General features: G+C 56.0%; 2 protein-coding genes across 17 annotated transcripts; both read right to left on the bottom strand.

Annotated features, from left to right (window-relative positions):
* ELOVL1 (ELOVL fatty acid elongase 1) lies at positions 57–4,825 on the bottom strand. Of its 6 annotated transcripts, none has more exons than XM_021093271.1 (8): positions 4,673–4,825; positions 2,148–2,207; positions 1,778–1,968; positions 1,523–1,603; positions 1,362–1,418; positions 1,166–1,271; positions 935–1,071; positions 57–778 (listed from the first exon to the last, which is right to left on the bottom strand). In XM_021093271.1, the coding sequence occupies exons 1-8, from the start codon at positions 4,761–4,763 to the stop codon at positions 557–559; spliced, it is 945 nt and encodes a 314-aa protein (XP_020948930.1). In that variant the 5' UTR covers positions 4,764–4,825; the 3' UTR covers positions 57–556.
* MED8 (mediator complex subunit 8) lies at positions 17,622–24,833 on the bottom strand. Of its 11 annotated transcripts, none has more exons than XM_005665484.3 (8): positions 24,783–24,833; positions 23,043–23,161; positions 21,632–21,776; positions 21,128–21,166; positions 20,715–20,855; positions 20,441–20,522; positions 19,671–19,919; positions 17,622–18,847 (listed from the first exon to the last, which is right to left on the bottom strand). In XM_005665484.3, exons 1-8 carry the CDS (start codon positions 24,786–24,788, stop codon positions 18,783–18,785), a joined length of 846 nt encoding a protein of 281 aa, XP_005665541.1. In that variant the 5' UTR covers positions 24,789–24,833; the 3' UTR covers positions 17,622–18,782. The 11 variants fall into 11 exon arrangements, with proteins under 11 accessions (XP_005665541.1, XP_005665543.2, XP_005665542.1 ...); XM_005665486.3 differs by having other exon boundaries at positions 24,711–24,819; XM_005665485.3 differs by lacking the exon at positions 24,783–24,833 and adding an exon at positions 24,643–24,776.

The following is a 24,858-nucleotide window of genomic DNA, read 5'->3' as shown; positions in this document are numbered from 1 at the left end:
GACAGGCTGGCAGGCTTGACCCAGCTCCATTCACACACTCACACACACACACAGCCTCAGCGCTTTCCTCTGTCACTTTAATGAAGACACGGGGAGTAATCAGCCTCCACAGGCTGTATGCCCAGGCCCCCCACCCACCCTGACCTTTGGCCAAGAAGCTCCTGCTTCAGTGTGGGGCGGACATGGAAGGAGCCTGGGTCCGCAGTGACAGGTTATTGCTGCCCTCTTCAGTGTGAGGAAAAAGGCCACGAGGCCCTGGTGGGGGCCAGCCCTGAGTGCTCCTCTCCCAAGTGTAAGGCAGGGAGGGGGGAGGAAGTGTCCAGCCCTTTCGGTCCCCAGCTCTGGAGTGGCCGAGGGCCATGAGCCACATCCCTGGGGCTGGCTGGGAGACGTGGGGAGGAACGGAAGCAGTGGTCCCTGTGTACCAGCTGTGGGGAGTGGATGCCTGTCCCCTGCTCCGTCCTGGCCACAGGTGTCGCTGGGGTGGACAATGACAGATGCTGCCTGAGGTGCAGTCCTGAGGCACTTAGGTGGGCGTCCAGCTCGGCCGTGTGTCTCAGTTGGCCTTGACTCTGGCGGTCCCTGGAGCTCCATTCTGCGGAAGGACGCGGGGCAGCCGCTTGCCCTTGGTGTACGCCTGATACCAGAAGTTGGAGAAGAGCGCGAAGAAGACCGTGCCGTACACCCAGATGAGGTGGATGATGACCGGGAACTGGTAGTCGCAGGCCGGCACGAAGTAGTACTGGGAGACGTGCAGGGACACCAGCACGAACTGGACCTAAGACAAGGCCAGCGTCAGGGGCACCGCGAGAGGACCGCAGGCCGGGGGCAGAGAGACAGGCTGCCGGGGGGAGGGCCGGGTCGCAGGCGAGGTCGGTCGGACAGACCGGGCGAGCTGCGGGGGGTGGTCACGGCTCGGGCCCGGGCCGCTTACCAGCTGGATGGCTGTCATGTGCTTTTTCCACCAAAGGTAGGGCTGGGCCACAGGGCCCAGGGCGGACAACCCGTAGTACAGGTACATGACGACGTGCACAGAGGAGTTTATCATGGCGTGGAAAGAGCCCATTCCTCCTGCACGCGGACAGTGAACGGGGTCAGGAGAGTGGGGCCTCGGGTCCCCAGTGCGGGTCCCTCCTCCCCTCCCGCAGGGGCCTTCGCCGCTCACCTGGGGCAATTTTGACGCCCCACCACCAGCTCCAGGGGAGCACCGAGTGGTGGAAGACGTGGAGGAAGGTCACCTGTCCGTCCTTTTTCCGGAGAATAAAGATCACCTGAGAGAAGAGTGGGAGAGGAGTTTCAGAGCCAGGGGTGCCTCACGCCTTTCTCCCCGAGAAGTTCTCGAATCTCATGTGACGACTCACTGTGTCCATCAGCTCAATGAACTTGGAGAAGAGGAAGAGCCAGGCCACTCGAACCATCTGCAAGAAGTCAGAGCAGCCTTAGGACTCCCAAGAGCACGCAGAATACCCGAACTGCTCCTATCCCTAGGCTACTTAGGACCTGGCCTCCGGCCCCTACTTACCCTCAGGGCCTCCGGGCTGTTGGAAAAGTCCACTGGATCGCAGCGCCAGGTGTAGGTACTCAGCCAGCCTGACATCAGGAACTACAAAGGGACGTGGGTTAGACTGCCAGGCTTCCCGCCCCCTCCCCCCATTCTCTAGACAGAGCAATGCATCTGAAGCTCTCGGCAAAGGAGAGGCCACGCTCCGGCTCCGGCCTCCGGCCCGCCCCTTCTCCTGCCAGCAAGAATTAAAGCCTAGGCATCCCAGGGGCCCACCTCATAGACGATGTAGAGGGAAAGTGCCACCAGTGAGAAGTTGTAGACAACCATGAAGCCTCGGAGCTGGAAGGGCTTCCGATTGGCCATGAGGCGAGGCCCAAGTGAGAGAACGAAGTACACGTAGCTTAGGAGGATGGAGGTCATTAGCAGGGGGGACCCCATCAGAGGGTAGTTCTGGATCCGAGGATCTGTGAATAAGGGTCAGAGGAGTCAGGAAAGGTCACAGGGTCCCGAGAGTCCCCCACACCAGGTGTGCAGACATGAGGTCAGGTCACAAAGGAAGGGTCCGGGCTCTCCATTAGGAGACGGCTCTAGACCCAGGGGCCTCAGGGTGGGAAGGAGGCCGCGCCGGGGGCCAGCATCTCACCTGCGTGCTTCATCATCTCCTGGTACAAGTTCACCACAGCCTCCATCCCGGCTAAGGGTTCTGGCGAGGTATGGAGGGATGGGTGTCAGACGGGGCCGACTGCCTTCCTCCCCGCCCCCTAGCTTCACCCCTGACCCACAGACAGGACAGGGCCAGATGGGCAACAGCACCACCTCACTGCAGAAAGGATGGGGCAGTGAGAGGAAGCAATTGCTGAGGACGGGCTAGGAGGGGCCCTTCGGCGGGGCATCTGCTTCCCACACATCCTGCCTGCTGGGAAGGGCTGTCCCACCCTTCCTCTCCTCTCCTCACTCTGCTCCTCTCCAGGGATCTTCACTTCCTGATGCCCCTGCTGCCCCGCTTCTTCCGCAAGAGGACGCTCCACTTCTGGTCTCCTTCCAGAGAATCTCAGCTCTCACCAGCAGGAACTCCTCTCCCTGCCTCGCCAAAGCCTCTCAGTCTCCAGCTCTGGGGCTTCCTTCTCTCCAGGGATCCCCCCACTTCAACCTCTCCAGCCCCATTTCAGGATGCTCCGCTCCCAGACGGTCCCTCCTCTCTCCTCGGGGACCCTCAGCTCCTGGTCCCCGCTGGCCTTTCCTCCTCTCCCCAGCTGGGCACCGGCCCCGCCAAGGCTCTCCTCGGCCCGGCAGGGCTCTCACCTCCAGCCTCTCCTCTGGTCCCGGCGCTCTCCTGTCACTCTCCTCTCGGGGAGCCTGGCTCTTTGAGACTCCTGCCCTGGCGGCTCCACCTGTCTGACTAGATCTGGCACAGCCCCGCCTCTGCCCGCCCGCCCCGCTGAACTGCGCATGGGGTGGAGGGTGGGTCCAGGCCACAGGTCAGCGCCTGGAGGACCCACCAGGATTGAGAAAGCCATGTGATGCCTGAGTCCCACCATCCACCCATGCTGCACCCACGCTGGACCAGTCAGAAAAGCTAAGGTTCTAGGTTTTGAGCCAGGAACCCCCCACCCCCGAGACTCCATCCCCAACCCGAGCCTTGGCCCAAGGAGAACTGCTGAAAACCCACGCCCAGCATCCTCTCCTCAACTAGCCATGAATTCTCAGTTTGTCCTACCTCAGAATGGGTACGATTGATCCATCGCCCTTCTCTCCCAGGGAGGGGCAGAGAGGCCAGTGGCACGTGAGGGGGTGGGAGTGGGGAAGTCTCAGGAATCCTCCCCTCCCTCAGGGAGGGGTCCCGATGGGCTAGGCCCCCTCCCCCTCAGAGCCAGAAGGAATGTCGGAGGAGGGCTCACAGGGACACAAAAGCCTGGGCCCAGACCCGAGGAGAGCTTGGGACTCAGAGACAGTCCCTAAGGGACCAGGCGTCCCTGAACAGCTAGCATGGAGGATGCTCCCATCAGCCAGGCTCCCCCTGCCCAGAGAACCACCTGTGCAGGTGCAACGCCGCAGAGGCCTCACACGTGCCCCCTCACACACACGTCTCGCAGATGCCCCCCGCTCACCTCCACGCCGACCCACAACTGCCCCACCGCAGTCAGGCCCCACGTCCTCCCATACGCCGCCCCTCCCCATCATAGCTCTCCCCGGCCCGGCCCGAGAATCCGCTGCCCGTGGCCATAGCAAACATGTGCCCACCCGGAGCCCGCCTCCTGCCTGCAGCAAGTGCCCTCCTCTGAGAGGCCACCCTGGACTTTGACGTGCACGGTTTCTGACACCCAGGTCTGCTCCCGACTGTGTTCATGCTGACAAACACACCCAAACACAACATGCTCCTTCCCAGGACTCGCGTCCCCATGTGCAAATGCTCCTACTCACGCACATCTGTGAGTCACAGATAAGTGCGGTCCCATACAGAAACTCACACAGCAGCACCTGCAGGTGAATGAACCCAGCGTCACCCCCACGGTGCGCAGACGTACACCTGCCCTGGTCATGTGGACCGACAGCCCTCGTTTCCCGGTGGCGGCCATTCATTCATTCACAGTCGGACGTTTTGTGGGCCTACCTGCAGGCGTGGGCTCTAACCACAGTTCCTCCCCGACCCATGTGAGTTCGCCAGCTTGTTATCTCCCCGGCTCTCAGCCGCCATCCCCAAGTTCACCTCCCCCACCCCCACACGCAGGCACTCCGGAGGTCAGAGGTGGCTCCAGGCTCCGGGAAGGACCTCTCCCCAAGTCCGAGGCATATCTGGGTGTGTCCCCAGGGGGGATTCAGCCTGGCCCTTCCTTCCTTTCGGAGGGATGGAAGGGAAAGGGAGACAGGCAAAGGGAGGGGGAGGCGGGGGTGCACACGGGCGCCAAGCGGAGGGAGGGCTGAGAGGCGGGAGAGGGGCCAGAGCAGGAGCCGGCGGAGGGAGGCCTGGAGTTAAGCAAAGGGGGGCCCGGCGCGGGAGGGAGGCTGCTGGGGAGGCCCAGCCCCAGAGAGCTGGGACCTCCCACCCCCTCGCCCCAGGAACAGCCTCGCCCACAGCCTGGGCAGGGCAGGGCAGGGCAGGGCCCGGCGGGCCAGCAGGGGCAGGGGCGCGGGCACGTGGCGGGCCCGCCCTGGGAGGTCTCGACTCACCAGCGGGGGCCAGGCGGGCAGTCGCGGAGGGCTCGGAGGGAGCAGGGCCAGAGAGGAGTCCCCAGGGCCGGCCTGCCTGCCACTTCCTCATCTGCTGGGCCGACTTTCTGTCACCAGAGGGGGAGAGGGCGGGCCGGGGCGGGGGGCGCCTGCTGATTGGGCCACGGCCCGAGGCGGGAGGGGCCGTGCCGCCCGGCCCGGCGGGGCCGGGGGCGGGGGCGGGGGCGGGGCGGCCGCGGGGCCGGCAGGAAGCCCGCCCAGCCCCGGCTCCCCACCCCTTCCCGCCGCGGCGCCCCGCAGCCCGCCGCGGGCAGCAGCGCGCGGCCTGGCGCCGGTGCGGCCCGCGCGAGCGCACCCCGCGTCTCCCCGACGTTCGGCCCCTGGATGCCTTCGTTCGGAGCCCTGCGGGGCTTCAACCACGCGCACGACCCGGCCGGCCTCTGTTTGCGGCCGGCCCACCCAGTCTAGGTGGGGAGCCAGGAGAACGTTCCAGGGCTCAGCCCTCCGCTCCCGGAGCTCCTTCTCTAGACGGTGGGGCCGCAGGGGTGGGCTGCAGGCAGCTGTGGGTGCAGAGAGCGAACGTGGGGCAGCAGGGAGGGCTCGGCCCCGGGGAGCAGCTGTGTGGGAAGCCCATAAACTTGGCTGAGCCTGGCATGAGGAGGATGCTGTGGCCTGGAGGTGGGAGAATACCACGTCGCCTGGGGTGGAAAGCTAGTGAATCACTGCCTCTAAAGGGGCCGCTGGGTAGGAAGGAAAGGGAGCCAGCTGTGGCTCGGTGTCCGTCTTGAAGGCCCCGTTTGGTGGTTTGGTTTATGCTGGAAGCAGAGGAGGAACTGAAGAGTGTTGAGGAGGCTGCAGTCAGGCAGGCCTGTATTATTAAATATTCATCACACATTTATCGACGACCTACCGCGTGCAAGAAGGGGTTAAGTGCCCGTGACACGCGAAGGCACAAGGCAGATGCCGCTGCTGCATGGGGTTCACTGACGAGCGGAATCACTTGGCTCTGGCAACCAATGTGATGAGGGTCCTGGAGGAAGACCAGGCGAGAGAGCAGCGTGACCAGAGAAGGTGGAAACCGCTGGGACCGGAGAAGCAGACGCCGAAGACCTGGGGTCACAGGACCCTCTCTGCACACTTAGCTGTCTGGCTGGCTTTCTGCGGTCTCCCTCCCTCACGAAACGGAACGACTGGGGATGAGGACTCGGCAAGATGAAATCCGTATCTCCAGCAGCTCCTGGAGCAGTGCTGTGTGTAGAGTCATCCTAAAACTGACTGCAGGATTGTTGGCGTACGTGCGGAATTCAGAAGAGGTGGTGGTTTGGAAGCAACAGTGTGTTCATCAAGGGGGGATGTACCTCTGTGGGAGTTTAGTCCTCGGGTTGAGCAGCCAGAGCCAGTGGACTAGCGGTGATCTCGCCATCAGTACCTCCCCTTGAAAGGCAACGGCAAAAGAATTCAACCATTCAAAAGGCTCAAACTTCTTAGCACTGCACATTAAGGCCTCCCTGGTCTGGCCTCAGCTTCCTGTTCTACCTGTGCTCGTCTCCTGGGCCGCATCCTATGCTTTGGCTGTTCTCCAAGGCTGTCAGCATCTTTCACACGCCCCCCATCCCCACGCCTTGAAGCCTTGTCCGCTAACTCAACGCGAGGTACAAGCCGCTCTTCTAGGCAACAGTTCACCCTCCCCTTCGCTCCTGCGGTCTTACTGCAATGCAATTACATGCAAGCTCCCTTCAGTGTAATTCCTCTCAGCAAGACCTATGTTCTCGTCGCCTCTGCATAACTAGCGTTTGGCCCGGTGTCTGGCTCAACGGACCTCCGTGATGTTTGCTGGGTGAACATTAGAGTGAATGAGAAGTTGAGAAAGGGGAGAGAAGCCGAGGGACCCAGAGTCAAGTGGGGAGGAGTAGTAAGAATTCAGAAGCCTTCCTACCGTCCTTGGGTCCACAAATATTTACTGAAAGCCTAAACTGTTCCAGGTTTACTGTAGTGGCTTTGGGATCACACCTGACTCCAAAAGCCTGGCTTTAAATCTTCCAGTTAGCAACTGGAATTATAGAAATCAATCAATCAATCAGCCTTCCAGTTAGTACATAATGACTTTATGTAAAAGCTGCTGAACTGCCATAAACGCGAACAGCAGCACCCGTCTCGAGGGTCCTTGTGAAGATTAAAGGAGAGGACTCCATCTCCAAAGTTCGTGGACCAGAGGGGAAGCAAGAGAGTACACGTTTGTAGGCAGACTCATGAGCATTCACTCACAAAGAGCTCCTAAATGTTTACTGTATGCAGAGCACTGTTCTGAGAGCACCACTGAGAGGTTTTGGATTAAGTGTCCATCTAGAGACAAAGCAGACGAGACAGTCCCCGAGTTCAAATACAGTGGGAAGAGAGAACTTTATCCATTGGTTGCCTAGACCATACTGGTCAACGGGCACAGCAGGCCCTCAATAAAGTCTCACTGGCTCCAGGAATGAACACGGCCAAAGACTCATTTCCTTCTGTTCTTGTCCTAGTGCTGGAGAAAGCAGCTCCAAGTATCTCTCTGATACACACCACCTGCCCAGGTCCAACCAAAAGGCCTCTCTGTGGCCCTGGGTTCCCGCAAAATACTCACAGTCCAGGGAAATTAACAATGACAGTAGCTCGGGGTGAGTGTTCCTACAGAGATAAACCCAGAGAGCTAGGAGAGCACCACGGGAGGGGCTCTCGAAGGCTTAGTTCTTGAAGGTGTCACAGAAATGACACCAAAGCCGAGCATTAAACGATGCTTTCTAGAAGGTGGGGAAATGTGTCCCAGGCAGAGGGGAGCACGTGTGTGAAGGCACAGAGGAGGAGATGAGGCAAGGTTGGGGCGTTCTGGGTAGCTGGGTGCAGCTTCGGCCCAGAGGGCATGAGGAGTTTGGATTTAATTATTTATCTTTTTTTTTTTTTTTTTTTTTTTTGGTCTTTTTGCCTTTCTTGGGCCGCTCCCACGGCATATGGAGGTTCCTAGGCTAGGGGTCTCATCAGAGCTGTAGCCGCCGGCCTACGCCAGAACCACAGCAACGAGAGATCCAAGCCGCATCTGCAACCTACACCACAGCTCACGGCAACGCCGGATTCTTAACCCACTGAGCAAGGCCAGGGATCAAACCTGCAACCTCATGGTTCCTAGTCGGATTGGTTAACCACTGAGCCACGACAGGAACGCCAATTCTTTATCTTTTTTTAGCCCAGGCTCCATGCTAGAATCACCTGGGGGAGCTTTTAAACTACTAATGCCCGGCTCTCACCCCAGGCGGATTCTCAGGGTTGTTTTTGTTGGGCAGAGACTTGATTCGAAGGGGGCAGGGTTGTTGTTTTGTTTGCTCTACGGAAGGCAGTGAGATCTAGCACCCACTGATTAGTCTGTGGCTCGGGGTACACATGGAGGAATTAGCCTGTGGCTCAGGAGCACACCTCACAGGTGAAATACACAGAAAAGAGGGGCAGGTTTGTCAGTGGACTGGGAGAGAATGGGACCATCTGGGACCTGCAGGGAAGTGGGCTGGAAGGCCCTGGTGGTAAGAGGGCCCACTGAAGGCCACCTACCGCAGCGGAAGGCTGATAACCTGGAGGAACTGAAGGGTCCAGCAGCTCGCAGTCCTGACAAGGACAAAGGCCAGGCGAGCGCGTGGATGGGGAAGAACCCAGTCCCGCCGCTAGAATTCCCTCTGCACGGACCAGCGGGAAGCGAGGTGACAGCGGGGCCCCACGCTCTATGACTCACGCCTCACTCACTGCTCCCCATGGGCCCTTCTCCATCACCCTCTTCCCTCAGGAGACAAGCCACGGATTCCCTTCTCCAAGGGTTTGTCTGAAAACCATCTGTGTGAACGGCAACGACTCTGCTCCCACGATCCTCTGCGGCTTCGGCGTCCCACAGAAAAGTTAAAGGGAAACGGGACCGAAGAAGCAGGGCAATGGGAGGAGGTGTGTCCGTGTGTGTAAGGGGGGCGGAGGAAGGGCAGGGGGAGCGGCAGAGGGGACAGGCTGCGGGAGACGTGGGGGGCACCGAGGGTCTGGGCTGAAAGACAGCAGCAGCGCCAGGGAGAAAGGGCAGCAGGATCTTGGGGCCTGTGTCAGGCTTCTCCCTTGCCCATCCCGTAAAGGACAAAGGGTACTTTCTACACAGAGCCCGCACGGTTGCCCATCCCGTAAAGGACAAAGGGCACTTTCTACACAGGGCCCGCACGGAGCAGCAGAGGGAGGCTGAGGCCTCCAGGTCAGCGGAATGAGAATGAGGGCGAAGGGTTTGTCAGTTAGTCATTCGGCACGTCCCTGGGCCTTAGTCAGCGAGCCCAGGCCGAGGACACTGGGCTGGGCAAGCCGGCCGGCCGGCAGAAGGAAGAGACTGCACGCAGACACCCATCACACCACCTGGAATTTGGGAGTTTGCCTGGAGCCCTGAGAGGTCTGCTTCCTCCACAGGTAGCCAATGCCCACCGGCTGTGGGTCTCCTCGGTGGGTGTGCACCGACCTGAAGTAAAGCCACTCAGGTGAGAGGAGAGGGCTGATAGAATGTGCAGGAAGAGCTCTGGAGAGAGGAAAAGGCGGCTTTTGGTTAGGGGCAAACCAAGGGGCGGTTATCAAGGTGGAAGAGAGTTAGCACCGTCTGGCAGATGTGGGAGAAGGGCCAAAGGGGAAAGAGGAAGCATGGCTCACTAATCAGTACTTTTGCTCCAGCAGCATATGGGACCAGCTGCTTTCCATATGCTCTGTGGTCCAGTCCTGCACCGTCAGTGCTAGCAGCGCTGCCTACAGGTGGAAAACATGCAATCAGAAAGGGTGGAGGGATTTTTCAAGGTCACACAGTGAGTCAGGTAGAAGCAACAGGGATATTCCAGGCTGAAGGACAAGGAGGGAGGGAACGCACAGGGTGGGAGGAGGAAATTGCAAGTGATTCCGTTTAGCTGAAGGGTATGGTGATGAAAGGCGGGCACATGCTAGAAGATTAAGTAGTAGGTTGGAGGGAGCTCCTGATGTGGTGCAGCGGAAACCAATCTGACTAGCACCCTTGAGGTCACAGGTTTGATCCCTGGCCTCGCTCAGTGGGTTAAGGATCCGGCATTGCCATGAGCTGTGGTGTAGGTCGCAGACACGGCTTGGATCCTGTGTTGCTGTGGCTGTGGTGTAGGCGGGTGGCTACAGCTCCGATTAGACCCCTAGCCTGGGAACCCCCATATGCTGCGGGTGTGGCCCTAAAAAAAAAGTAGGTTTGCCCCAAATCATGAAGTGTTTTGAAAAGAAGAAAGGAGTTTTGTTTGTCCTGGGGTGTCCCTGGAGATTTTCAAGGGGTTGGTATGATCCCCATTGTTATTTACGAAGAACGCCCAGTAACAGTGAGACTCTCAAGAGGAAAGCTGAGGAAAGGAGACCGGGTGGCGGGCAGCTCAGAGGCGCAGGTGCAACACAGTGACGGCTTCGCCTAGAGCAACGGGGTGAGAAGGAAGACGAGGGGGAGGAGCAGAGAGAGGACTGGACTTGGCAGCGAGGACGAGCAGGGCGGGACATCCTGGGTTTGAGGAAAGATGGCACATCCCACGGGCAATCTGACACATGGCCCTATCAGAAAGGACAGGGACGGGGTGGGGGATCAGAGGATGGCCTGCGGAGATGGAACCACCCAGGGGGACGGTAGGAGCCCTAGGTTTGGTGGCATGCAGGCACTTTCCCATCCACCTTCTTTCACTTCCTTAAGGAATGCCCGCCCTCGCTACCTGCCCTTTAATCGCAGTGTTCTCTCCACTCCCCCCAGCCCGAGCTCCTAGTGATGCAGACTCCTAGTGATGCAGAGCAATCAGGTCTTCCACGAGATGCGCTGGCCCGTGCGCAGCGCAGGAACGCAGAGAGCCTGGGCCACACTGGCGCCCTGGAGCAGGCCTGAAGCCAGTCACCCTTCAACCCCCCTCTGCATAACCCAAAGCCACTGGGGTCCCTTTTGTTTCGTTGGTTTTCTGTTAAGCAAGTTCAATGTGTTGCAATCAAAACAGACTCATATAGCATGTGATAAAAACAAAACAGCTCTGGAGCGAGTAGGGAGAGGAGAACAGTATAGCCTTCAGTGTTCCCTATATGCTGGAGGCCTTCTATGCCCTGCTAAAAACCTGGGCCTTTATTCTGTAGAAAATTAAGACCTACATAAAGGTTTAAATTTAATTTAACCTTTAGGGTCGCACCCATGGCACATGGAAGTTCCCAGGCTAGTGGTCGAATCAGCTGTAGCCGCCGGCCTACACCACAGCCACAGCAATGTGGGATCCAAGCCATGTCTGCAACCTACAGCACAACTCACGGCAATGCCGGAACCTAAACCCATGGAGCAAGGCCAGGGATCGAACCCGCATCCTCATGGTTCCTCATCAGATTCGTTAACCACTGAGCCACAACAGGAACTCTGAAATTTAATTTTAAAGATGCTCAGTGGAAGGTACCTTTTCGAGGTCTGGGCTCTAGCCCCATGGTCAAGTGCACAGGGGAGGAGGCGGTAAAGGCTTCACAGGGGTGGGTGCCTCCAGAAGGATGAATTGTTCATACAGGGAACAGAGGGGTGGGGCAGGAAAAAGACAGGGCCTGCCTACCAAGGAGAGGGCAGAGCACGCGTACGGCATGGAGGTGTGACCCGCAGGTACTGGCTACAGCTTGGAGTGCTTGGAGTGCAGTGGCCAGAAGGGTGGAGTTGCCATAACAACACAAGGCCCAGAGGACTGGTGTTGAGTGTGCGGGGAGGAGAGGCAAGCGTGGAGCCCTGGCCTGCGATACGCAGTGACTTGCACGGCCGCCTGAAGACCCGAGCCCCGCCCGAGGAAACGCGGTCACAGGAGGCGAGAGAGGAGAGAAGACGCCCCGAGTGTGCACGGAGAGACCTCTGAGAGGCGAGGGGCCCCTTTAGAGACGGCCTGTAGGCAGACCGGGGAACTGAGTCCTTCGCTGGTGTGGACAGGGGCCAGATACAGTTTGCAAGGGATGAAAAGGCACATGTCCGGTGAGGGAGCTTGTCATCCGGTCCCAAATCAAAATCCCATGATTTAAAGACCCAACTGGGCTTTAACAAAAGAGGATAAGGGACAACTCTTACACTCTCTCAAGTGGGAGAAAGAAAGTTCCCAACACTAGATGTGAAAGTGACTCATCACGCCAGGCAGGCGAGCAACCAGGCGCCAAGGACCCTGAGGGGTGAAAGTGCACAGAGGGGCTTCTGTGAGGCCGAGCTCCTGAAGTGCAAGCACAGCTGGAGACAGAGACGAGCAGCAGAGGAAGGCAGTTACCTTTTCATACGAGGACGGGCCAACTATTGATTTCAACAATGACTGTCGGCAGAGTGCTAGACACTACCCTGAGGGCAGCTAATATTCACGGAGCTTCTACTATTGCCAGGCACCCTGTTCTAAGCACTTTATATGTATTAATGTATTTACACTTCACAGCAACCCTCTGAAATAGCCACTATTATTATCTTCCCCAGAAATGAAGAAACTGAGGCACAGAGAGGTAAATCAACTTGCCTAAGGCCACACAGCTAGTAAGTGGCACAGCTAAGATCTAAACCCAGGCGGTCTGGCATTAGAAATGCTCCATTATACTCTCTGTCCAAAGTCAACCAAATCATAAAAGTAATAATAATGACAGCAGCTACCACTTAGAGTGTTTTTGATGGGCCCGACACCACGGTACACCAGGCACGCGCATTTCTTGCCAAAGATCATACAGCTCTGAGACGGAAGAACTGGATTCAAACCTTGGCAGCTCAGGGTGCTTGAACTTGGGGGACCATAAAGAGCAGCAGGGGCTGGAATACGTTTGTACAACGTAGAGCATAAACGAGATCGTTGACCTTACCTGATGAGAGCGGCCCTGAGCTGTGGACAGCCTGCGTTATCCGAAGGCTTCCCAGAAGAGTGATTTGTGAGCTGAGTTTTGAAAGAGGATTGGGTTCTCATCACATAGATGATGAGGCGAAGTGTTCCATGAAGAGGGAACTTTGGGAGTAAAGGAATGGAGGCCAAAGAGGCTGCGGCATTCAGGAAACTTCAAGCAGTTTGTATGGCTTGGGAATAGAGTGGGGGGCAGGACAATACAGAAAATAAGGAAGAAGTCAGGGAGCTAGATGACACGGAAGCCTACTTGTTCCAGGAAATCTAAGCCGTTTTTCAAACTCTTCCACTCTAGTAAATGTAAAAAAAAAAAAAAAAATCCCCAGAGAATCTGGTAGCCGAGTATGAAGTTGTTCAGACTAGCAGGAATTCTCTGAAGTCTGTTTTCTCTTCACGCATGCATGATAATTTTGTATCCAGTTTAAATTACTTACCCTCGAGTGAAATGGGTGTTCTTGGATGATTTTATCCTATGGCCTTCAGTATACCTGCCATACTGCCCCTACCAACCTGCCAGGTATGTGGACCCCAGTTTGAGAACTATGGGGAGGAAACTATCAAAAATACTTTTTTTTCTTTCTTCTTTTTTGTCTTTTTAGGGCCACACCTGCAGCACATAGAGGTTCCCAGCCTAGGCGCTGAATCAGAGCTGCAGCCGCTGGCCTACACCACAGCCACAGCTGTGCCAGATCCAAGCCACGTCTGCGACCTACACCACACCTCATGGCAACGCTGGATCCTTAACCCACTGAATGAGGCCAGGAATCGAACCTGCGTCCTCATGGATACTAGTCAGATTCGCTTCTGCCAAGCCATGATGGGAACTCCCCAAAGGGCTTTAATCAAGGGAGTAACATGATCAGATCCGCGGTTTAGAAAGATCTGTCCGGCAGCCACATGGAAGATGAGTTGGCCTAAGACTGGACACAGCAAGTCTGAAGCATACTTTTAAAACAGAAGGCCCAGGGCAGCGCGAATGGATCCTGGGGAGACAGAGTGGACAGGATTGGGTGTCTGCCTGGGTGGGGGTGGGGAGGACTGGGACCCAGAAGTGGGGAAGAATTCAGGGTATCTTCCACAGATCTGGCTTTGGTCAACCCTAGGGTACTGGAAAAGAAACAGGTTTGAGAGAGAGACAGGACCTGAGGTGCCTGTGGATCATGTGGGCAGGGATACCCAACAGGCACCTGCAGGTTAGCAGGGAGGTCTGGGCTGCAAGTAAAACCTGCCTGAGTTACGTGTGTAAAGGTGATGGGTCACAGACACAGCAGGTAAAATAAAAAAGGAGGGTTACAGCCAGAGTCCAGGAGAACGACACCATTCAAGAAGCAGGCAGAGGGAGAGAAGGCCAAAAGCTGCAGAGAAGGAATGGCCGGAGTGGGTGGGTGGTGAAGAGAAAGAGCGAACAAGTAATGGCCAGTATTGCTACACACCTCAGAGGTAAGTAAATAAGAAGAGGACTGAAAAAACGTCCGGATTTAGTTGTCATGTCAACACTGACCTGAGCTGGGGTAGTTCCTGGGGAGTGGCAGACGTGGGGCTGAAGAGTGAACGGGAAGTGTGGGAGGCGTGGAAGCAGCCAGGTCAAGAGGCTCTTTCGAAAGCTCGGCTGTGAGTCCAGGAGGGGGGATGATGTGGGGTCAAGAAGGATTAAGTGGAAGGACACGAACCAGAGCCGAACCAGAGCCGCAACAACGCCGCAGCCCAGAGAAGTCAGTTAAAAGAGCAAGGATGGTCTACATGCAGGGGTGGGAGCCAAAGGCGGCGCAGAATCACTAGGACCGTAAACCAGGGAGAATCGGGTGAGCCAGGGGAGGCAGTGCATTGGCAGAGGGAAAGCAAGAAGGGGAACAGCCCAGGGCCCCTTGGATTTGATTCAATAGGAAAGGTTACATCACCGTGCTGAGGTACAATTCACTGCTTTTCCTGGGGGCGTCCCTCCGGTACACCTTGCCCAGGGTGGGGGAAGAAGGGTGCCTGAGTGGGAAGCTGACTTCTGGCCTTCAATGCATGTGTCTCTGTGGGAACTTACAACCTCTCTGATGAATGTCTGCCCAAGAACTAGTGAAGGCTAGGAAACAACTTTGGGAAAGTGGTCTAGAGGAATGTAGGTATTTCCAGCTGCAGGTGACAGAGAGGGAACTCTCGGAAGTTTGTAGGGGCCCAAGGAGTTGCGGAGGAAAAACTTGGCCTGTAATAATAATGACAGTCATTCAAGGAGGATAACGAAAAATATTCAGGGATGAACAGGCTGGAGAATCATTGCCGGAGACTTTAAAGCTAGGCTGGGTCCCTGGGAGCACCCAGGTGAGAAGAGGGAGTGGCAGGGAGTCAGGTGCCTTGTCCCTAACGTACTTGGGGCAGCTGCCATGTCCAAACGGTTGGTGACATCTGAGAGCATGGGAACTCACCAAGAGACCGCAGTAGAGACCCAGGAGCTGCTTCAGTGACACACAGGCGCTCAAGGACAAGAGAGAAGGAGGGAGAAAGAGAGGAAGTTTGTCCTGTAGGTTTGAAGTGACGGGGGCTAGGCCCTGTCGGATGGGTTAGAGTCTGCCTTCTGTATCAGAAGCCCCACCTGCAGGGCGGCAAATCCTTCCCGAGCGTCAGCCCCTGTGTTTGAGGCTCTCAGGCCAGAGCCACATCAAGCCTCCATAGGATGGAATGGCAAACCCTCAGGGCTGAACCCAAAAGGGACCACGTGCCCTAGTCCCCGGCTCCTGGCCCATTGGTAAATTTCAACAGGCTAGCCTCCCAATCTAGACAGATGGAAGAAAATGTACATCCCTCAGTAGTTTCTCTGGACAGCAATCAGGAGTTGACCTAGGGTGGGCACTTGGAAGGATTCCGCCTCCGTCCTGCCTGGTGCTGGGATCGGCTCACACGGCTCCTGTGTCCATGAGGCACAGAGAATACATTGTCCATAAGGAGGATTATTCTGTACAAGTAGCTCAGACAAAGGGAGAGGTTGTTCTCAGCTGCCTGGGGGAGGTGAGAAGGGGGTGGCAAAGGGGACCAGCCTTGCACTGGGGCATTCCTGCAGAGTTCAGCTTCTTCCCTGCAACAGCAGGACAGAAGGTGGGCACCCCACCCTCTCCAGCTCAGTGCCAGGGCCAGGACTGATCATGGAGTTCGAAGGAGCGCTTAGCTACAGCCCACCTACCCTGGCTGTTTTCCAGGAAACTACAAGTTAGACGACCCACCTAAGTAGGGCAGCAATAGACACCAGGAGGGCAAGGGAACAGGGTGACTGAGGCGGTGAACAAAAGGGAAGTCTGGCAAGGACAGAGTCCCGGCCTCCAGGCAAAGCTGGAGAGGGAGCGGTCCTAGCAGTGGCCAGTCACAGGAACGCGGATGCAGCAAGCGGATGCCTCTGGGACGACCTCTGTGCAGTAATCAATAGAAGTTTCTCAGCTGCGGCCTCTTTCTCCCTCCTAGACACACAGCTGGGAGACTGCGGCCTGATCCCATTCTCTAGGAGGAGGCGGCGGCACAGGCCCCGGGGAAAACAGAGCCACACAGAGGAGTGGAGCAAGAGGGCCATCTCTTGCGAACCTTAACTCTGAGCAAGGGAGCAGGTCACCAAATTCTTCTCGAAAGGAAACGCTGTACATTCCCTCCTTTGGGAGTGAGTGTTTACTGGGCATTTACAGGGCTGTGTGGACCCCGGAGTTGGCAGTGCCACACAGGCTTGTGTGTTCCAGCGCATCTGCGGTTGGGGGGTCGGGAGTGAGAACACATGCTCTCGGCGTGAACACAGAAATGAGAGTGCCTGCGGGGCAAGGACCGTTTATGTGTGTTCCTGTTGGGGCGGGGGGCATCTTCCTTCTGGGAGGAAAGGGATTCAGGTCGAACTGCACTTTGGGAGTCACATCGGCACAAGCCTGGGACAACAACGAAACCTGGGTTGGTTTCAGCAGGTTCAAGAGGTTTTCAAGAAGCTTTCACTAGGCAGGAATCTTTTGGTGTGGAAAAGAGCAGCAGAGACCAAGAGACGCTGCAGGGGTTAATTAAAGAAGCACGCCTTGAACTTTCCAGGGGAAAGAGGAGGGAAGGAGAGGAAACCCGGACGGGACTGACAGGCCTGCAAGGCAGCCCTGGGAGAGTGGGGGAAAGGTCTGACATTGCCTCAGAGCTGATGACTTTCCATGCGCTTGTGTGGATACCTTTTTTTTTTTTTTTTGTCTTTTTCCTATTTCTTTGGGCCGCTCCTGCGGCATATGGAGGTTCCCAGGCTAGGGGTTGAATCGGAGCTGTAGCCACCGGCCTACGCCAGAGCCACAGCAACACGGGATCTGAGCCGCGTCTGCAATCTACACCACAGCTCACGGCAACGCCGGATCATTAACCCACTGAGCAAGGCCAGGGACCGAATCCGCAACCTCATGGTTCCCAGTCGGATTCGTTAACCACTGCGCCACGACGGGAACTCCTGGATACCATTTTTTATCTTGATGGAACAGGAATGGATGTGGCATCTGCGACCATTTTTCTAGTCCTTTGCTGCCACAGCCTGGCAGAATTCTGCCTGGCACTGAACAAATGCCAAACTACCAGAGTGTGACAGAAGAGAACAGAAAAAAGGCAGCTGGAAGGTAACAGGCCCGCCTGCAACCTCTCAGGGCTTTTAGATCAGAGCTAATGAAAGATGAGCAAACTTTTCATGGCGAACGAATCACAACTGCCTTGCAGCAACCTTGAAAGCCTTTGACATATGATACCCAATCCCTACATGGCTCTCTCAATTTATCTGCTGCCAGATAATCCTGACATAGTGGCCATCAATTTTAAAATAACTTTCCTGGGTTTTTTTTTTTTTTGCCTTTTTCAAGGGCCGCACCCGAGCCATATGGAGGTTCCCAGGCTAGGGGTCTCTTTGGAGCTGTAGCTGCCGGCCTACAGCTTAGCCACAGCCACACCAGATCCGAGCCTCACCTGCGACCCACACCACACTCGTGGCAACACTGGATCCTTAACCCTCTGAGCAAGCCCAGGGATCGAACCTGCAAGTTCATGGATGCCAGTCGGATTCATTCACCACTGAGCCATGATGGGAACTCCTTAAATAACTTTATTCAGAGAAACCCTCTGGTCCATTTCTGCTGACTCAACCCCTGCCGTTGCCTGCCTAGAGTTAAGAAAGGCAGCTTATGCTGGAGACCCAAGCCCACGCTGCTCTCCAGCTCCATTAAAGCAGGCAAAGGTCCTGACGACTGCCACCTCCCACTCTCCATCTGGCCCCTGCTGGAGACAGGGGCTCAGTGGACTGGAGGAAAGCCATCCCGGCTGGAGCCCAGGAACCAGGCATATCATGAGGATAACTAGACCCTGACAAAAGATGGTGTGAGGTGCAATTCCCCTCTCGCTTCAAAATGAGACAAGAGTCTGGGGAACAAGGGGCTTTTTCATGTGCTAAGAAAAACCCTTTCTCACACAGTCCTGCCTGGCAGAGCCACTTCCTGAGGAAGCGCCAGCCTCCTGGGCCTTCGCATTCCTCCTTCATGTGTGTGAGTCAGGGTAAAGGGGAAGGGACTCTGAGACTGTTTCCCAGATAAGAGCTGAGTGGGCTTCTCAGAGGAGAGCAGAGGAGAGGAGAGCAGGCCCACGCTTCGCCAGAGCTGCAACTGGACAGCCCAGCCCAGCCCAGCCCAGAAGCCTCATCACCGGCAGCTTGGAGATGGCCAGGCTGGAACCTGGACAGAAAGGCCTGGGGAGGCGGCAGGCCTCTAAGGACACAGAGACAGTCACAGGTTCTGAGAGCACAAAATAAGCACAGGCCTGCAAACAGAGCTGAGTGGTCCACGGTTTTGGGTCCATCAGCTCACCACAGACGTGAAACAGTATCAGAGGAGGGCAGGTTCTGGGTGGAGGCCCGAGGAGGGCGGTGGGGAGAAGTGGCTGTGGATACTCTCGTTTATTGCATACTCATTTCAGAGACTGTGCTAAGTGTTTAACATTCAGTTTCTCATTTTAATCCTCACAACAACCCTATGAGGTAGGTCTCATCACCACTGAAAAATGAGGAAACAGGCTCAGAAAAATGAGGTCACTTGCCCAAGGTCACACAGCTAGTCAGCAGGGGAGATGGGAGGTGTCTGCTGCTGAAAGCCCGTGTTCTTTTTCTCGTACCCATCCAGGTCAGCTTTGGGCAGAAGGCAATCTCACTGCCCAGCTCTGCAAAGGCACCTGGGAGTGGAGGTTGCCAGCCACACTCACCGCTGGTAGGGATGCATTGAAGCTGACTTGATGTTGGTTTTTATTCCACTTGGCATTTTCCCTAAAAGGAATATGAAGGAGGATAACTGAGGCACCGCAAGACGTTCACAGCAAATCGGAAACGTGGTCTCTCACGCCCCCTTCGGTCACTCCCCCCATCAGCTCAGAATCTCAGTGGCCTAGGACCCCGGGTGGCAGAGCTCAGAGACTCGGCTCCTCACTCAGCCCTCTGCCTGACGGCGTCCAGGCGGAGGACCAGTGCGAGGGGTCAGAACGCACCCCAGCAGGTTCCTGCTCATCCCCTCCCGGAAAGAAAGAGCTAAACCTACGGGACCCCCCATTTAATGTCACAGGAAAAGGAGTGCCATGTTCTCTCTTACTTTCATTGTCCCCTTGCCTGGGCTGCTTGGAAGAAGACACCTCTGCCAGGTGCTGGCCTCTGAACTCCTCTAGACTATTCTTGTGAGGAGTGCAAGTGAGCAGGAGAAACAGGTGCACAGACGAGAGTACCCACAGCACCGGAAGACCTGCCGGCTTGTCGATTCCCAGGGCACCTACCCAGTGTTCTCACTGAGGTCTACTTAAGACACGACACGGATAACACACCTCACATGGCAGAGGGAAGGGGACAGAAGCGCAGCTGAGACAAAGGTCTGAGGTGGGGTGCGAGGTGAGAGCCATCTCTGCTAGTCAGAGGTCTTCCTCACTGCCTGCTGCCTATTATAAACGGAGGCTCGAATGAGAGCTTTACTCCTCAAACTTGTTCTGGGTCACAGTCCAAGGGAGGAGAGGAGAACATCTCCAGCTGCTGGGGGCCTAGATAACCCAGCTCACTCCCATCCCCTGCCCAAGGTCTGCCACCATGCCAACCCCTGTCACCTTACCTGGCTGACCTGCTTGGGCCATCTGCACCCCACTGAGCATCGGCTGCTGCTGACTTGGCGCTCCGGCCATCTGCACCTGCTGTAACCCTGAGGCTCCTGCGAGGACTGTCCCGGCGCCCGGCTGGCCCGGCTGGCCGGGACCACTGCTGCCTGAAGGCCTCCAGTTAGACAGTCCCTTCCCAAAGGCAACGGCTGCCACTAAGGCGTTAGTGTCTGCTGGGTTAAAGGTCTGCTTGTTCGGCCGGAGACCTGAAGCAAAAGGCGAGGGGACCCTGAGGTACGCCTCTGGCCCGGACGGACTGAGCAGCACAGACCAGTGTGAGTGCCGGGGCTCGGAGCTCTGACTTCGGCAGCACCTGGACTCCCGGGCAGCTCCGAGGCAGAGCCGGAGGACCCCCGGACCACCTGACTCCTCCCTGCCCCCTGGGCCCACCTCCTCCACCTGCTCCAGGCCAGCCGTGAGTGTAAAAGGCTGACGAATGCACGCAGGCTCTTTCCGAAGCAGCACAGCCTGACGTCCCCCCTGCACCACGACCGAAACCGCCCTTCCACAGTTCTCCCGTGGCACAGTGGGTTCAGGATCCGGGGTTGTCACCGCAGCGGCTTGGGTCGCTGCTGTGGCACCGGTTCCATCCCTGGCCCGGAAACGTCTGTGTGCTGCAGGTGTGGCCAAATAAAAACAAAAACAAAAACAAACAAAAACCCACCCTGCCTCCTCCAGTGACCTCAGCCCTCTTCCCTCCTCCGCTCTGCCGCCGCTCCCTCCGTACCTCCACCCTCTGATTCTCGTTCCTCTTTGCTGATTTTCTCCAGAAGGTTTGAGCACATTTTATTCAAGCTCTGGATCTGCTTCTGTAAAACACATAAATGTGTGCAGAGATTAGGGCAAGCAAGAAATGATTCCAGGGAGGTTTCTTCCTTGTGCTCTTTCGAGGGCAACCTGGGTGAAACCAACTGTACATCCCTACCAGGAGCAGGGAGAACGCCCAGCTTCCCAGGATAAAACCTGGGGTAGGGGGCAGCAGGGCAGTGACCCAGTCCCACCTGAGCCGCATCAGCACCGATGCGGGCAGCGTCCGTGGTCAGCTGCTTCTCTTGCTCTTCCACCTCAGGGTCAGGCTTCGTTCTCAGATGGTCAGGGACCACCTCATGGCTAAACACAGGCACCCGTCCTTCCGTCTGCCGCTGTAACACAGATTTTACTCATCTACTGTGCCGGCCAGGAAGGCTCCCTCTTGCCTGATACACACATCGTTCCTTCTCCAGACAGACACTGCACTTTCAGGGAAAACAACCAGACACTTACAATATCCGGCTTTTTCCAGGACACTGTTCCCCTCACTCCAGCCTTCATTTCTGTCTCCTCCCATCCCCACCTCTACGGGACCCAGGGATAAACCTCCCTCTGCCACACTTTCATCAAAGACCGAAAGAGAGAACGTCACAAAAGAACATACTTTTTGTTCGAGAACTGTGTCGGCCCTGGTGATGCAGACCTGGAGTAAATTCAATGCTATTTAGGAGTGGCTCTCCCAACTCCAGAAGGAAAAAGCAAGGGCTCCACAATCAAAATGCAGCCCTCACTGATTTTCTTTTTTTCTTCCTAGGGCCGCACCCACGGCATACAGAGGTTCCCAGGCTAGGGGTCCAATCAGAGCTACAGCCGCTGGCCTACGCCACAGCCACAGCCACGCCAGATCCCAGGCGCCTCTGCAACCTACACCACAGCTCGCGGCAACAGCAGATCCTTAACCCAGAGCAAGGCCAGGGATCAAACCCGCATCCTCATGGATGCCAGTCGGGTTCCTAACCCACTGAGCCACGATGGGAACTCCCAGGTCTCACTTCTCATGGTGACGTCCTACTGCACATTCAGAACTTCCAGAAGAGCCGCCCAACAGCTGTGCTCTAAGTCCTCGTCTAAGGATTCAACTGCCCAAGTTGCACCCTCTGCCTCTTACCATGAGGTCTTCATCTCGGTCTGGGGACAGCACCAGAGGGATGATGACCTGGTTACGGAACAGCGGTGTCTTTTCATGCTTCAAGACTTTGTTCAGAGTGTTTAACTGTCCGGAAAGCAAGGCAAAGCTGTCCAGGACAGACGGCCTGGTGGTGGTAAGAAGGTGTCAGAACGTGCTCAGGAAAGTAGCCTCAAAGGGGTCTTTCAGATCCGGAATACCCAGACCCACCCCCAAAAGACTCACAGCCCTCTGGCTGCTCTGGATGGGAATCAGACTGGCTACAGCGATTATGGGGTTAAGAAAGAGGGACATACTTTCACTTTCTGACACAGATGGGAGAAAGAAGGCAGGGCATTACAACAGCAACCCCCAATCTGCAGTTTCACTTGCTGAGGTTCCATCTACCTGTGGTCAACCACAGTCCAAAAATACCATATGGCAAATTCCAGAGGTAAACAGTTTATAATTTTATTTTATTTTATTTTTGTCTTTTTGCTATTTCTTTGGGCCGCTCCCGCGGCATATGGAGCTTCCCAGGCTAGGGGTCCAATCGGAGCTGTAGCCACCGGCCATCACCAGAGCCACAGCAACTCGGGATCTGAGCCGCGTCTGCAACCTACACCACAGCTCACGGCAACGCCGGATCGTTAACCCACGGAGCAAGGGCAGGGACCGAACCCACAACCTCATGGTTCCTAGTCGGATTCGTTATCCACTGCGCCACGACGGGAACTCCATTTATAATTTTAAATTGGGCACTGTTCTGAGTAGTGTGATGGATTCTGGCTTCATCCTGCTCTGTCCCAGCTGGGATGTTAATCATTGCTTTGCCCAGCCTATCTTTGCTGGTACAATACCCATCCAGTTAGTAGTATATGCAGTACAGGGTTTGATACTATCAGTTTGAGGCACCCAGTGGGGGTCTTAAAACTTATCCCCCACCAATAAAGGGGGGCTGCTGTATTTGACTGGGGTGAGAACAGCGGCAAAACAGGAACCATAGCTCCACTGTTATCACTCAAACTTCAGAAACTAGCTAAAAGCCTCCTTTCCGACCTAAATATAGGATCTACATTTTCAAAGTAGACTGGACCTAAAAGACTCAGCCACGTCCAAGGCAAGAGATCCCATATGAATACTGAAGTGGGAGGACCTCCTCCCAGAGACATCAGAGGGTGAGAATCAAAAGCTAGAAAGACCCTGAGTTGGAAAACTGGGCATTTCTCTGCTTCCTTACCAGGGAGGCCCAAAGCCAACTTCAGTGTTACACGTTGGGAAACTCAGCTCTTTTTAAATCAAAAGATGTTTGCAAACTGATAAATGTTTACATCACTGGCAATGTCCTATCCACCTGGTGACCTGGCCCCCCCCACCCATGGAGCCCTCCCCAGCTTGCCCTGGCATTGCTTACCAGGTCAGCCGGTCATACTCGTTCTCCAACTTGTAAATGAAACTCCCCAGTGAGTTCTTCAGATCAGCCACTTGACTCAGGAGTGCATCTAATGATGCCTCAAGCTGCTTCTCCTCCCTCTGCACCAACAGGAATAGGATGTTACTCAGATGAGGGTGAGGGTGGTGCCCACAGAGGCGGGCTGAAAAGCCAGGATGACAGTGCGCAACACCAGTCATGTGACACAGGATCTCACTGGCACAGGGAGAGCCAGGCTGTTTTCTATCTTTGGTATCAGGGTTATAGACAGCACCAACCCTCAGACCTTTCAACCCACTCGCCTGGCCTAATTCCTCCTACCTGCTGGTTCCTTTCTCTCATCACCCCTAATCCGTGCTTGGTTTCCTATCACATACACTATACTCTCACTCACTGAGCAGACACAGCAGACCTAATGCCTCGGGGTCATTATCTCTTGTGCCACTCTGCAGCATAGGTACTCTGACTTCTGCTGTCCTAAACCTGCCTTGGGAGCCTGGCTGTTCCTGCCAATGACACAATTTCTGAAAAATCTACCTACATGTGAAGGTTCCTTTGAACACCTGCCACTGCCACCACCACGGCCATTTCCCCCTTTCCTCTGTCCTCAGCATTTGCTGTTTCAAGCTCTTTGCTGAATTAACCGGCACTCTTTTTTTTTTTTTTTTTTTTTTTTGGTCTTTTTGCCTTTTCTAGGGCTGCTCCTGTGGCATATGGAGGTTCCCAGGCTAGGGGTCTAATAGGAGCTGTAGCCACTGGCCTGCGCCAGAGCCACAGCAACGCCAGATCCGAGACTCATCTGCAACCTACACCACAGCTCATGGCAACGCCGGATCCTTAACCCACTGAGCGAGGCCAGGAATCGAACTCGCAATCTCATGGTTCCTAGTTGGATTCGTTAACCACTGAGCCACGACAGGAACTCCATTAACCTGCACTCATTTTATCTCTGTGCCAAAATTCCTGTGCCCCTTTCACAAGCTTAGTCAAGCTATAAAAATTTACTGACAGACTACCAGGTGCAAGAAACTGACAAATGAAAAACAAAAACAAAAATGCACATGCCCCTAAGTACTAAACTATTTTAAATGCTGGTGAGGGGTTGTCTGCCAAGCATTTCCTGTCCATCTTGGTTCTTCATCTTTACTTCATTTCATCCTTAACTACCACAGGGCACAGGCTAGGAAGGAGGTAGAACTGCCTTGCGAACTCGCCAATATACAAGACAGTAGCCTTGATTCCGGGTTCCAGCCACTGGCCTCAGACTATATTAGTTTGGCTTTTGTCACTGCGGCCCCACAATTCCTTCCACTCTCGGGCTTCTCTCCAGTTATCGATCCTCTGCTGTGTCGGCAGCCAACAGCGGCCATTCAACAGCCCGGGCCGGGACCTGAGCCAATGCGGCACCTTCTTGAGCTGTCTTCGTTGGACTGCATCTTAACCTTCCCAAACGACCGACCCTTTCCCACCCCCAGCAAGTCGGTGCCGCCTTCCCCCTCCCAACTCAGGGGCCGTCTCGGTCTCCCAGCCGGGCTCCACCCCCATCTGTCATCAGTGCCGCTCCCTCTCCAGTGGGCCTCGCCTCCATCCCGCGTCCCTTTAGCCGTCGGCCGATGACTCTACCCACTCCTCTCAGCTCCAGCTCCTCACTTTCTCCAGCCCACTCTCCGTCCCGGTACCCCGACGCTGAGTAGCGGTCACGAGCGCCAACCCGGTCCTCACCTGCATCGCGGGAGCAGAGGTTGCGTCAACCACTTCCTTTTCCGGTTTCCAAGTCAGCCAATCAGAAAGTTGGGAT

Source organism: Sus scrofa, chromosome 6, assembly GCF_000003025.6.
Source record: "Sus scrofa isolate TJ Tabasco breed Duroc chromosome 6, Sscrofa11.1, whole genome shotgun sequence".
In the NCBI taxonomy this organism is placed as follows: Eukaryota; Metazoa; Chordata; class Mammalia; order Artiodactyla; family Suidae; genus Sus; species Sus scrofa.
This window is presented reverse-complemented; position numbering and strand designations above follow the sequence as displayed.

Bases quoted from the DNA above. Each gene is read 5' to 3' on its own strand.
- ELOVL1 (XM_021093271.1), bottom strand. From the start codon at position 4,763: ATGAGGAAGTGGCAGGCAGGCCGGCCCTGGGGACTCCTCTCTGGCCCT. The intron at 1,969-2,147 runs GTGAGATGCTGG...CCTTATTCACAG, and splicing joins GGAGATGATGAAGCACGCAG to ATCCTCGGATCCAGAACTAC. The intron at 1,072-1,165 runs GTGAGCGGCGAA...GTCCGCGTGCAG, and splicing joins GGGCGTCAAAATTGCCCCAG to GAGGAATGGGCTCTTTCCAC.
- MED8 (XM_005665486.3), bottom strand. From the start codon at position 24,788: ATGCAGGTGAGGACCGGGTTGGCGCTCGTGACCGCTACTCAGCGTCGG. The intron at 20,523-20,714 runs GTGGGACTGGGT...TGTGTTTTACAG, and splicing joins TCGGTGCTGATGCGGCTCAG to AAGCAGATCCAGAGCTTGAA. The intron at 19,920-20,440 runs GTACGGAGGGAG...CTTTTGCTTCAG, and splicing joins ACGAGAATCAGAGGGTGGAG to GTCTCCGGCCGAACAAGCAG.